The sequence below is a fragment of the Mesitornis unicolor genome, unplaced genomic scaffold (genome assembly GCF_000695765.1).
Source record: "Mesitornis unicolor isolate BGI_N332 unplaced genomic scaffold, ASM69576v1 scaffold9054, whole genome shotgun sequence".
In the NCBI taxonomy this organism is placed as follows: domain Eukaryota; kingdom Metazoa; phylum Chordata; class Aves; order Mesitornithiformes; family Mesitornithidae; genus Mesitornis; species Mesitornis unicolor.
In genome coordinates this window covers 15,760-29,576 of record NW_010178024.1, presented here as the reverse complement: position 1 = coordinate 29,576, position 13,817 = coordinate 15,760, and the positions used below count along the sequence as shown (strand labels likewise).

The window sequence follows — 13,817 nt, the reverse complement described above, 5'->3', positions numbered from 1 at the left end:
AGGGAAAGATTCTTTGAGTGCAACAAAGCTATTACTGAGTTCTTATATACAGTTGAAATCTTAATTATTTAAGTATTTTTAAAAATTGTTTAAGCACATTTGGAATACAGAAAACTCCCTGAAGTCTGTTGTGTGACCTTAGTGTCCTGTACCAGACTTCTGTCTTTAAAAACACGGCGTTCCCTCTGCCTGTGCCAGCTTCTTGGCTGATGGCAAACAGTCATCCAGTCACCTGTTTTCTTCTCAGCATAACTGAAACCAAACCAAAACCAATCTGTTCTTCCTCCCAGAAAAACTCAAGTCAGAAGTTTAAGGAATGTGGTCTCAGTAGCTGTGTCTTACAGGTGTGAACACAGCTTCCTCTGAGCAAGATGGAATATGACAGGGATCTGATCTCTTTGTAGTGACACATTACTGGGCACATTTTACATTGGGTGCGGGGAGTCAGGGACTGTTAAATCTAAGAGAAATATACATTTCACAAGTGGAACTGTGGTTGACAAAACCAGGTTAACCTAATGATGCTTTCACTCTTGATTGATCCTGACCTGCAAGTATCACCTCTTTGAAGAGTAACGCATCAGCTGACAGATCATTGGGGTTGTGATGCTGAAATGGTTTGTCATCCCACCAGCACATGTAAAAGGAGAGAACTGTCTAGGACAGTTTCACAGCTGAAAACCAAAAAATCCCACGTATCCTGCGGTGATACTTTCGCTGTGCACATATCTCTTTGCCTCTTTCTTGGCTCTGCCTGCCAAAATCCTCAAGTCTCTTCTGTATCTTCCCAGGAGAATTTACCTTCTCTTCCAAAAACTAGATACTAAGTTTTTATTCCATAATTCAGGTGGCATTTGGGGTTTTTTCCGAGCTCTTTCAACAAATGTCTCGAAGAAAATGTTGATAAATTACATGAACTTATGCTTTGGGCCTGGTGTATAGGAGGCCAGAGGTGCTGGAGTCCCAGGAGGTTATTGTTTTCTGAACTGTTGCTATTCCCCCACTGAAGATGGACATTTCTGGTAACACCGCAAGGTTGTCATTTGCAATTCTTTGCTCCCTTCTGCTAGGTACTGAATGAGTAGATACATGGCATCAGAGCTTGCTTGTTTGCAGAGAGCTGAATTTAGAGAAATCTGTCTTTGCCAGAAGTTCAAAAGAGGTCAAGCTTATGTGTCTCTCATCTTCCCTTCCTTGCTTGCTTTTGTTGGCCTCTTTTACAAATTTGAAAGTCTGTTCTGTTGTGGGCAGAATCATGTTCGGTTTATGAAGCTTGTTTGAGTTCTGTGGTTGGTTGATATGATCCAGATACCCCAGTATTTTGATTTTCTGAATATGTGCTTTGCTGACTCATCTTAGTGCAGGACAAATGGGCTAATAAGTGTCTTGTCTGTTCAAAGGAAATCAGCTTGAAGAAGTAAATCTGAGATCCCAAAACCAACAAAACCCAGGATGCTGAGGAGCAGAACAAGTAGCTTTAGAATCACTTGGCTTATAATGTTCTAAATCTGCCCTGTTTGGACTAATCCGTGTGTTCATTAAAATAGCGAGAGTTTTTCCTTTTGTTTTTTTACAGGTGTGGTTGTTGAGTCAAATCTACTAAACTCAGAAACAGAGGCACGGACAAGCTTGCCTGATGTTCCATATGAACCAGACCTTGATATTGAAATAGACTTTCCAAGAGGTACTCAGATTTCTGTCATCTTAATAAATATTGTGAAACAGAGGTGGGCAACCATTGTACTTAATTTCATCACCCTTTCAGAGATTTATTTGATTGCAAGATTTACCTGACTTGGCTGTAAGGTAAAACTTTGCCATGTCTTTGCGAGGCTGGGGACTTCTGAATTAGTTCCTCCGTCTTTCTAAATATGGTACGTGAAACAGAATGCAAAGAAAAGAGGGAATTAGCCTTTTACAAAAGAACTTGGCTGCATCACTTGGTTTTGGGAAAACGGTTTTGAAGGCTCGAAGGCTCACATGTTATGTGTCATGAAAAACAATAATGAGTGCATTCCTCGGTCACCAGGTATTTCCATGGGAAATGGTGGTTTAGAGCAGAAATAACAAAACACCAGATCTGTAAGAAAGTTTGTAAGAAAATAGCAAGCTTATATGCTGCACGTCACTTGTGTTACCTTTAAGTATCTTGTTAATGTCCATACCTGTATTTGAAAAAGGTAGTGTTATTTGAATTAGCTGGAAAATCACTACTTTGAGACCTTTTATGGATTATAATTTCTACCACTCTACAGAAAGCAGGCAGCGGTGTTTTCTTTCTTATACCATGTCCCAATCAATCTCAAGATCCATGAAAGCTCCTGGAGGTAGCTAGTGTCTTCCTTGACATAGCTTCTCTTGGACATAAAACTCATACCTGCCTTGGCTAGCTTGTATATCTGATGTTGAAAGTCTCCATTTGCGTTGTGCCATAGATATCTGCACTGGATGCCCAGACTGGGTTTCTCAGTTTGCCAAATGCCTGATTTAAAGATCAAGTCTAGGGGTTAGTCTGACCTTAGTCCTACGAAGTTGGTGTCTTGAGTTGTAAGGTGTTGAAAAGAGTATTCTGTTTTGAATGAAGACATTGTTTGATGGGTAAATGAGGAATGAACCATCTTCAGTAAAGTAAATAAAGGTAGAACTTGCAACACTAAATCCAGTCATCTTGCCTTATTCCACTGTGTTGCCTAAAATAAGAGTCCTTCATCCTACCTCTGAAATGTTAAATAGTATTTTGACACATCACCATACATCTGTTGACCAAAACTGGTGTAGTATCCATCATGAGCTAGACCTCCACCACTTGTATAAATACAGACTAAAACTAGTTTCTCAGTTTACATTCTGATTCTTAATGATTTTAACAAAGTATAATATGTTATATAAAATATAAAACATTAATAGAAATTATGGAAATACATGAACAAAAGTGCATGTAGTAAGTTAATTTGTATTTTTTCCACTCATAGCTGTTCATTCTCACCGTAACTTAAAATTCTTAATTCTAAAAACTACTTAGGGAAGAAAAATGGTGTAAGAGTCCGTAGTAAGAAATGGTGCCTTAGTGATTTGAGATGTTGTTTAAATATGTTGAGCATTGTACCCTTCAAAATTCATTCAGAAATAAAAATTTTGATAGCTTTGCCTTGCTTTAAGTACAGGTTTATTTCACAGAATCATAGAATAGTTTGGGTTGGAAGGAACCTTTAAAGGTCATCTTGTCCAACCCTCCTGACATGGGCAGGGCCTTCTGCTGGTCAGGTTACTCACACCCCCATCCAACCTGGCCTTGAATGCTTCCAGGGAGGGGGCATCCACAGCTTCTCTGGGCAACTTGTGCCAGCGTTTCGTCCTCATCGTAAAAAATTTCCTTATATCTAGTCTGACCTAAATTCAGTCTTTGGTAATGATGATATGAGTGCTTTTGTGGACCCCTTATGTTAATGCGCACTGATACTTTTAATTGTTTTTTTCAAAACAGTATTATTCAAAAGATGTTTAGAAATAAGCTTATGTTAATATCTTTTCAGCAACCGAGGAGCTTGATACAGAAAATGAGTTTTTATTACCTCCTGTTTTTGGGGAGGAATATGAGGAACAGCCAAGGCCTCGGTCCAAAAAGAAGGTAATCTTATCATGCTATTAAAAAAATCAAAAAGTACAAAATTTAGGTGGGCAAAAATATGCCAAGTTTTCAGTGCTTTGTGTTTGGTTTTCTTTTTTTCAGTTCCAATACTGCTTTAAAACATGTTACTATCTCTATGATGTAAATTGCTGCGTATGTCAAATAATAAAACTATGTCAGTCCTATGTCTGTTGCAGTTAACTGTTGGATTTGATAGGAGTGTGATTTCTAAATTCTGATCCCATTTTTGATTCATGTTGGTAGAGCTGTTGATGTAATGTGCAAGGATGTATGTATTTACTGCACCCTTAGTAATGCTTTTCTACCTTCTACTTTGAAGAAAGCTCTCTTTGTTTAATTTGATAGTAAAATAGAAGACTGTTGGCATTACCATGCCTTGTAAGGGGAGCTACAGCATCTCCTGTATAAAACAGTTTTTAAAAAAATGTTTTAATTGCTTGTAATTTTCTGAGGTTTCATCTTCAGTCAAATCTTGGTTTAGACATTGCAGATAAATTAGTCATAGTCTTTTATTTAGAAGGAAACTGACAGGAAATGGAGTTTCTGGTGCCTGTCGCAAAGCTGAACTAGTTTTGTTGCAATAACTGCAGTAGATATTGCAGCTTTAAAAAAAAACCAGCCAACTGCTAATAAAACTTTCTAGGAATAAATGTGTCTTCCTAGTTTTAAATTTGGAGTCTAAACTATCAGTATTATCTGCTGGGCATTTCCCACCTCTACTACTGAACATGTTTTTACTTCGGAGCAAAGCTGGCTTTTCCGTTGGTGAGTTCAGTTGAGCCTAATGTTGACCTTCTGACATGATTTCTAGCATCTTTAACTTCCTGCACATTAACACAACAGAATTCTATAAATACTCTGAAATATTTGGTGCATCATGTTTTTGTTGCATAATATAATATAACCAATACAGCAACTCCATTATCAAAAATTACTCTCTGTTAGGAACCAGTTTGAAAGGCAAATAAGAAACGTCTGTCAGCTTAAGTAAATACTGTCCTTAGAAGTATGTTTAACTACCAACTGAGTGAAGTGTGTGTTTCCTTACAGTGAATGCTTAGTTTGTAGTTTGCCCTCCAGCTTGTTCTGCCCAGCTTCTGCGTTACTGCGGTTAGTGGCTGTCGGTGGCGTTAACCACTGTGTTTCCATGGCAGGGGGTGAAGAGGAAAGCAGTGTCCGAATACCCAGCTCACGATGACAGCTCTGAAAACTCCGAGTGTAGTTTTCCATTCAAATACTCCTATGGTATAAATGCATGGAAGCACTGGGTAAAGTCTCGGCATTTAGATGAAGAGCTTCCAGAACTAGAGGAACTGAAATCAAGTAAGTATTTCAAAAAATCTGGCATCCAGATTTGAATTTGCTAGGGGGAATTGCTGTACCCATCTGATTTTCAGCCAGAATTGTTAATAGAAGTTTTCATATGTCCCTGATGTTCCCACAGTAATTTGGATTATCTTACCAGTTGCCAAATTGCTTTTTTTTTTGTTCAGTTTTTTGATTGGTTGGTTTTTTAAAAGCTGTTTTCCATACTTGGTTCAAAGTGCATTTCGCATGGAAATCAGGACAGCACCTTCCTGGCTCTTCTGACTTGTCGTGACTACTTTAAAAAAAATAATCGTGTTTTACCTTGTATTCTAACTTGCCTTGGAGTTCACACCTTTTCTGAACTACTTCTAAATTGCAAGGGAGGGGCATCCTACTTCCTGTCGCAGAAAGGGGTCTTCATCCTTGGCTGGCATTACCTGGCTGTGTAGCTCTGACACGAGGTGGCCTTCCCTCCTGTGGGGCCATGCTGCAATTTCTGCAGTGCTCCTCTATATGCACATTTGGGGAAGAAGGGGAGTTGCTGCTGCTCCTGCTCTTCTTCAGCTCCCATGTGCGTCTTAGCACCATTGTGTTATGCTGTTGGATCTGTGAAAACTGCCATTTTCCATGAAGGTCTCCCTCTACCGCACTGGCTTCCCTTCAGCATCTTGGGCCACTTCTGAGTCGTCCTCAGCTGTGCATGGCAGTGCATTCGTCAATGGGTGATTCTGCCTTTGGTTGATTAGACTTTACCCTGGTAGCCTTGTTTATTTTAAAACAGACCTAACGTTTGAACTCCCTCATACATTTAGACTCGTTCATTGGTTAGTGGAGAGGACACCATGCCAGTTTCCTGCTTTCAAGTCCAAAAACCTGACACTATGTGTAGTCCAAAATTAGTTACGCTGTGTAATAATTCTGTTGTATAATGTAGCATTTTTTCTCTATTTTACAGCTAAGTCTGTGAAATTAAAGGAAGATCTATTATCACATACTTCAGCTGAGTTAAACTATGGGTTGACACATTTTGTCAATGAAATTCGAAGGCCAAACGGAGAGAACTATGCACCTGACAGCATCTATTATCTGTGTCTTGGGATTCAGGAGGTTAGTAGAGGCTGGAGAGGTGGGAAGCAGAGCTGCTGATTTGACTGTAACCCCTTTCAGTGGAAGAGTGGAGATACTGTGGATTTATTGGCTTGCAGCTACTCGTAATATAATGACGATGATCTGGAACACAGAGAGGCTGCTGTGTAAATCACACTGTAGAAAGCTGTCTGTATACAAAATGAGTTTGCAGACCCACCCTGAAATCTCAGATGTAGTAATTTTAGGCTTCTTGCTGGGTTAAAATAAGGAATCTGTAGTCTAAAATGACATAGGTTTTCCAAATGCTTCAATTTGTTTGCTAAAGATGACTTAATGTAAAATCAGAATGAAACAAGGTACGATCTGTGGATGTTTTACTCAGTCAGTTACTTAGCATATAGTGGAAACATGCTATTTGAAGTGTCTTTTTGGGGGAGTCTAATTTACTGAATATTGCAGATTGTGGGCAGTCAGTAATTTTTGTAGAGTGCAGGAAACTCTGCTCTACTGACTGTCTGAGGCACACACAGTGCCCCTGAATTGTAATTACATTATATTTTGAAAATAAAGGGAGTCAGTTTAGATGTATCATATGTGAAGGCATTAACACAGCATATCTTTTAAGCAGAGAATGAAGTTAAAAGGCAATTAAAAATGCATATGATGTGGAATGTAAGCTGTTCACAGGCTTTGCAGTCCTGCTTAAACTGTTTCATACTTAAGGCAGAGGACTTGAACCAAATAACAATTTTTTTAATAAATTTTAAAAAATACTATCTCCACTAATTTTTCTGAGTTACACGTATGCAAAATTAAGGAGTTAGTTGATCTTTACCTCATGGTTGAAATTTGAGAAGCGAGTCTTCATTGTTTGGCACTTTAGTCAGTATTGCTACAAGGCATGTTTCAAATTCAGCGAGCTTTCCGCTCCTGCGCTTGCATGTTCTACTGTCTCTCTTGCTTTTGAATTGAAAATACGTTAAGCTGGTGAGCAATACACAGAGTGAGGTATGTGTTTATGAAATGGAACTCAATGAATAATTTTCTTTTTTTCGCCTTTCTCTTTGTGCCTTTAACATTGTCTGTTTTGTCTATGGTGAAAGCTGGTTATGTTTAAGACTTTATTAGCTCATCACAACCAAAGTTTGTGTGACACACCACAATTATCACGAACCCTATACACATACACAGTGCTGGCACATTAGAGGTCATGTTATTGTAATTATTGCTTATACATAGTGTCCACTATGTAATTCAGATGGTGTTAGCAGCCCCATTTCGTTGGCCCACTGCTGGTAGGAAGATGTGTCCTGTTCTGAGGAGTTTGCATTTCACAAAGGCAAACAGAAGTGAGAGACAGAAACATGTATGCATGTGAGCTGTCAAGGCTTGCACCCAGCATCTGTGTGCTAATGGAGGAGATGAAATTATGCCATTTAAGGATAAAGTTGTGCCAAAGATCAGCAATATTTTGCTAACTCAGGGTAAGTTTCTCTTCAAAGGAAGAGAAAGTGGAAGCTGTAGGTAAGAAAAAGAGCACTTCCCCCTTTACCAGAACTGCTGCACTCACTGTGGCTAAGTGTGGGTTCAGGCTGGAGCTTTTCCTTGTGAGTGTAATATGATTTGAGCACAGAAGTGCTCAGGAGTCTTCAGGTCTTAAGTCGATTTTTTTTTGACTTTGTAAAATAACTTTTTCTTAAAGGAGGCACTTGGAAAATCTGTTCCAGTAAGTCAGTCCCTGAACCAGATTGGTACATTTTCCTGATTCAGGTTCATTTGCAGCTGAAATTGTTCTGCCTCCAGACAGAAATGGTTCAGTAATGATTTTGATAACTCTGAAGTTAATTGTCCTGAAAAATACCACACATAAAAGTAAAGATGGTCAAGCAGGCATCTAGTGGAGAGGGTTCATTTAGAAGAAGGTGTTAGCCTGCCTCGCTCCCCTGCTGCATCATGCCCTTCTTTCTTTGTCTATGGTACAGATTAGGGTTTTTTGCTTTTGTTTTGGTTTATTTTAGGATTTTCTTGCATGTGTAATGGATTGTTTAGGCAGAATTGATGCTGATAGAGGTTGGCAGATGTTTGAAGGTGCTGTGGGCAGTGATTTAGCCCGTTCTGCAGTGCAGGACTCAGAGGCACATGTCCAGGTCCTTCCTGTTCAGTGTGGTTTCGGTAGGGCTCCTCTCAGGTGCAAACTGCTTGTGCCCTGGATAAGAGTTTGTGGAGTGGCAGAGCATGGTGTTATGGTGTGGAAATGAAGGTTTGCGGATGCACGTTGGGTGTTGTGTAGCTGATGAGATTGCAGCACGATGTCGTTCTTCTGTAGGCTCTGCAGTGCTGGTGGTCCAGGGGGTTTCACAGATTTCTGCTGGGGGTGTCAGGTTTAGCCAATGCTTATTCTGAACCAGGAAACAGAAATTTTTGTAGTTGAGTTCTCACAGGCTTGTGTAGGAATTGGTTTTGACCCATTTTTCAGTCCGATTTCTGTTTCACTGCCAGCATTTGGTGTGAGTGTGTAATACAAAAGAAAAAGAAAATTCATGGAGGAAAAATGTGCCAGGGAACAGAGGGGCAAACCTCATGAAGGGGGTTTCATTACATTATAGTAAGCTGTATTATCTGTTTTAAAATTCCTTTATAAAATCAAAACTGATATATGTAGAAACAAGCACATTTAGGGAATACTGTGCTTTGAAGAGTTAGTTAAATGAATCATATAAAATAGTTATCTAAATGAAGGTGATGTATTGGAGACTGCTAGGAAGTGTATTCCTTCATTTTTCCTTATTATAAAACTAAGTGCAAAGATAAGGAAGTCAAGATATACTGGACTGCCTAGTACAAATGAGTGCTGTGTTTAATGTTTCACAGAATCACAGAACGTTAGGGATTGGAAGGGACCTCCAAAGATCATCCAGTCCAATCCCCCAAGTATGTGTACAGAAAAAGATGCCATTTCCAGAAGTGAGAACATCTTTTATGTCTGTCACTTTTATGGTATTCACTAACAGCAGCCTTGTTCACATGAAGATAACACTGAAGTGGACATTTTAAGAAGCCAATCCTCTGTTTCTTAGAAATGTCTCCAGAGAGGATAATATCTGATACTAGCATAGCCCTCAGCCGTTAATTCTTGGTAATGGTTCAAATGGTTTCTGTCTGTAAGGTCAAGAGGGTTAAGGTAATTTCACTGCAGAATAGGCAGCCACTCTACACCATACTGTCATTTTTCTTGCACTGTTGCATATTGTTACTACAAATATATAGGGTTTTATTTTGCTCTGACTTCCCTGTTGAAGATGCTTTTGTCAGTGTCCAGATTTCACCTTTAAAATGGCAGGTTCTTGCTAAATGTTTCTTTTTCTCTGAGGACCTAGGTGGAGAGAAGATAAATTTGTTTCTTTTTTGAAGGACTACCCGTTCACTGATATAGTGTTGCACACAAGAGCATTTACAGAAAAATTGTTGCAGTTGCAATTAATCTGATTCCTATCCAGCCAAAAATTTACAATGTATGTTGTATTGGAGGTAACTTTTAAATGCCAGACATCAGAAAAGTGTCCTTTCTTTATTTTTAGATACTATTTTTGTTACAAAACTACAAGCATTGTACTATAAAAGAACCCTGTAGCACACAGGATTCACATTGTAAATATTGTCTGTCTCTCTCTTCTCTGTAGTATTTATATGGAAGTAATCGAACAGACAACATATTTATTGATCCAATCTACCAGACGTTTGAACAGGAATTAAATAAAATCCTTAGAAGCTGGCAACCAAGCATACTTCCAGATGGTAATTTTTTTTTTGGTCATGTATGTTTTTCATCTCTTAATAGTTCTGTATTCTTAAGCGTGTAGATATATACAAACATTTTATGCATTGTGATAGTAATGGATTAAAGTTCACAAAGATCTCATCTAAGAGATTTATTGGGACTGTACCTGTTCTTATTTTCTTGGTAATCCATGTTGCAAGAGTTGATTTTGCCACTGCCTGTTGGTCTTACATTTACTATTCATCTTCAGGAGAGAAAGTTTGAATAAGCAACTGCTCTTCAATGTGTTCTTTTTACCTAAGCTGAGTTTCTTTTTTGCCCCGTTTTTTCCCTGATAGAAAGCAGGCAGGCAGGCAGGCACTGGTCTATGTGTGGGTAGGGCTACCAAGATACGTATTTTAGTCTTTCTCTGCTGGATTGGGAGGACTCTGCTGTGAGCCTTCTGCTCAGGAGGATCATCAGTTCATGAAGAAAACAGGAGTTTTACCATGTTGGGAAAATCAGTGTCGGTGCTGAACTACAGAATCCACTGTTCTTCAGTCTCTCCTGTAGTCTTGTCTTGTGTGAGGGCTTGTCCTTACCAGCCTCTTTCCCCTCTCTTCTTGATACTGTTTTCTTCTCTGGAAATCCTCTGTGTGTGGTTCTCCCTGTACCCTGATACAGCCTAGGAGGAGTGCTTTCTAAGTGAGATATCCATTGGCAATAAGAAGAAGGTAAAGCTATTTGGAGGCCTTGTCTGAGCAGAATAAAATGCATTCAGAAGTATGCTTTTTATGAAAGGATTAGCCCCTTGGACACTTGATGTAATAACATGTGGGAACTGCATGTAAGTGATGCTGTTTAAGTAATTAAACAGAAGTGTGCTCTCTGTGAAATTGCCTATACTGGTATTTCCCACTGACTATCTCTTCCTGAAATAGTGAATGTCTGTGTCTTTAAGAAGTGGTTTTGGGGCTGTGGACATATAATTAAACATGCCTATTAGAGGCTTCTGTCATGAGCATTATGTATAGCAAACAACAATTTGATTCTTTTACACCTGGACGGTTTGTGCTAATCCATTGCGTTTTCTCTAATATGCTTTTTTGAAGGATCAATATTCTCTCGAGTTGAAGAAGATTACCTTTGGAGGATTAAACAGCTAGGATCACATTCACCAGTTGCTCTTCTGAATACTCTGTTCTACTTTAACACTAAGTATTTTGGGCTGAAAACAGTGGAACAGCACTTAAGACTTTCTTTTGGCACTGTTTTTAGACAGTGGAAAAAAAATCCCCTAACAATGGAAAGCAAAGCTTGTCTTCGATATCAAGTGTCTTCCCTGTGCCGAGCTGATAGTGAAGGTACTACGGCAGTTCCAAAATCAGTATTGCAGGAGCATCCACAATGTGCTCCTCGGGGACATTGGGGTGCCTTGCCAGGAGCCAGAGCTCTGCCTTTGCATAAAGTTCAGCAGCTCTCAGCTCAGGGAGCTCTAACTGGAGTGTGTGGTCCATGAAGACTCTGTATTTTATGATCCTTTTGAGCCCGCAGGTGTCCATGCTAAATGCTGTGACTTTATTCTGGCTGTGAGTTGCACTTCCAGTTTGCAGATAGGCTTTGTGGTGGCAAATGCATCACAGTACTTGGTGGGTTGCTCACTCTGGGAAGTTTATTGAAAAATGTAAAGTAACTCAAGTTATAGCTTAGATGTTGTTGATTTTCTTCTTAAAGATAAAATTACTACTGGAAAAAGGAAACATGAAGATGATGAACCAGTATTTGAACAAATTGAAAACACGTCTGATCCAGCTAGATGCCCTGTGAAAATGTTTGAGTGCTATCTGTCTAGAAGGTGAGTATGACACAGGGTGATACAGGTACAAAAGGGCAAGGTTTTGGTGCAACATGAAGTACACTGAAGCAGAGGGAATGGATTGAAGTCTTCTAAAAAATATCTAAATGAAAGCATTGAAATCTCCACTTCTGTATCTGGACAAGACATGCAGAAAGTGTGGGAACAGTGGAATACTTTGATATTAATTGTCAATAGAGCAGAGTATGTAAATGTGAATTCCCAGACTCCATCTGAGAATGACATAGGATTCAATTTTCTTACCTGGAAACATACAGTATCTCTGCGAAGAATAACCGGCAAGGAATCTGGTAGGTTTTGCTCCTGGGGGCTTCGTTTGTGAGGTCCCTGTCTCTTCAGTAAGAATTGGATTGAGACAGTGGATTTACTCCATGTTAAGTCATCGGGAATCTGAAATGTAGATGCTTTTGAGATACCTAGTTTGAAACCATGCTTAAAATATTTTGTAGTAGAAAAAATACATGAACCCAGCATTTAGAAATAGCTTGTTTCCTTCCAGTCTGCACAAAAATTAATACATTAAGAAAAAAAAGGCTTAGGCAACTCTTAAAACAATAATTTAGTGTTCTGGAAGTGTTTGAAGGCAGGATTTCATGGGAAATACCTTTAATTGGAACAGCCATTTCAGTGACTGATTGTAATGTAGATTTTATGCAACTCTAAGTGAAATATAGGCAAGTGATACTAAAGAAATAAAGTCACATTGTACATACAGCATAAATCAAGTGAAGCAGGAGACCAGATGTGTTAGGAAACAACATCTTGCTCTTAAAGGTGAAGAAAGAGCTTATGCACAATGTAGGCAGAAGTGCAAGTATGTGATGTTACAGAGAGAAACAAAGAATAACTTGTGGTCCGTTAGTGCAAGCACCTGTTTCTGACTCAGTTTATCCTGATAGTTGCAGGGGTGTGTTTTGCCTTCACACTGTCTACTTTCATGGATTGGAGAGGGTATATCTTTAAAAGTTGAAGCTGGATTTTTGAACTGAATTACATGGCCAGTAGGGGGAAGAGAACAATTTATTTTTCTTCAGAAATATATCAACTTTGAGGAGAAGAATGCATGTAAACTCATTTGGAGCTTCATTTATGGTGTGGTTTCAAGTCCTGCTGTCTTACAGACATTGGTCATCATTGCTGACTAGAGCAGCAGACTGCTTCTCCTGGTTCCACTTCTAATAGCATATACCTCTTGTCTTATAATTTTAATGAAATATTTAACACTTTAAAAGCTATTTTAAAATTTAAGGCAACGTTGTAATTTAAGGTAATATTGTGAAACTTGTCAAGTTTAGGATAATGCCAGCTGTTTGAAATATACTTGCCAATCAGCGGACAGTTGCAGCTGAAATGTCAGGATCCTCTTACTCACAGCTATGAGCACTGTATCATTGCTTTTATTATAAAGTATCATATTTTAGCTTATTATCTGACTCTAGATTAATCTGATTTATATGAGAGCAGAACAAGCTGATATTCCCCCCAGCAAGTGAAGAGCAACTTGTGAAACTGTAGCAGCTAGTTTGGGAAGACAGGCTGGTAAAAACTCTTACCTTTATCAGACAAACATGAATACAGTTGACCTCTGAAGTCTGCAGTAGTTACGGAAGAGGGAGCACGAGGGAGCACTTGTACATGCAGAACTGAAAATTATTTTCTGAGTCTTGCCTAAATGGACAAAATGCTAGAATTTCCTTCTTGTGGCTTAGAGGCTATGTCTGAGGTGCATCAAGCAGGTGTACAAACTCCAAAGTACAGCAGGTCAGGGATTAAAGGATTTTAAGACTTCTAGTGACCAACTCTTTTAAGTAAAAGGAGGAGGAGGAATTTTAGCTGCTTGTATTTCTGTGCATCTCAGAACTACCGCCCTTGACTTGCAAGGGAACCCTCAGCTCTATTCAGCGGTGCAAGCAATTACTGATGCCAGTGCTGGGCCTCTGCACTAATTTGTCAACTGGGGATTCCTGAATAGATAGAAACCAACTTTCTAGTTTAGCAAGTCTTGTGTATGCAGATTTTTGAAAGCTAGGAAAATCTGTGATCTTCCATATGCTTGGTCAGTGCCATGCATCTGCTTTTGGCTGGAGGTGGGAGGACCTTTTTGGAGGAGGTGGGACTGGCTGGGCTTGGGCCATCAT

At 39.2% G+C, this 13,817-nt stretch overlaps 1 protein-coding gene across 1 annotated transcript in view; it reads left to right on the top strand.

Moving 5' to 3' along the window:
* The window catches only part of ZMYM2 (zinc finger, MYM-type 2), a 66,634-nt gene that overhangs the window by 51,771 nt on the left and 1,046 nt on the right, over window positions 1-13,817 (top strand). Inside the window, exons 15-21 of the mRNA XM_010182308.1 lie at window positions 1,577-1,684; window positions 3,534-3,628; window positions 4,804-4,972; window positions 5,913-6,064; window positions 9,727-9,841; window positions 10,916-11,167; window positions 11,538-11,658. Of these exons, the coding sequence (XP_010180610.1) occupies window positions 1,577-1,684; window positions 3,534-3,628; window positions 4,804-4,972; window positions 5,913-6,064; window positions 9,727-9,841; window positions 10,916-11,167; window positions 11,538-11,658 (1,012 nt within the window). The remainder of the gene's footprint in view (window positions 1-1,576; window positions 1,685-3,533; window positions 3,629-4,803; window positions 4,973-5,912; window positions 6,065-9,726; window positions 9,842-10,915; window positions 11,168-11,537; window positions 11,659-13,817) is intronic.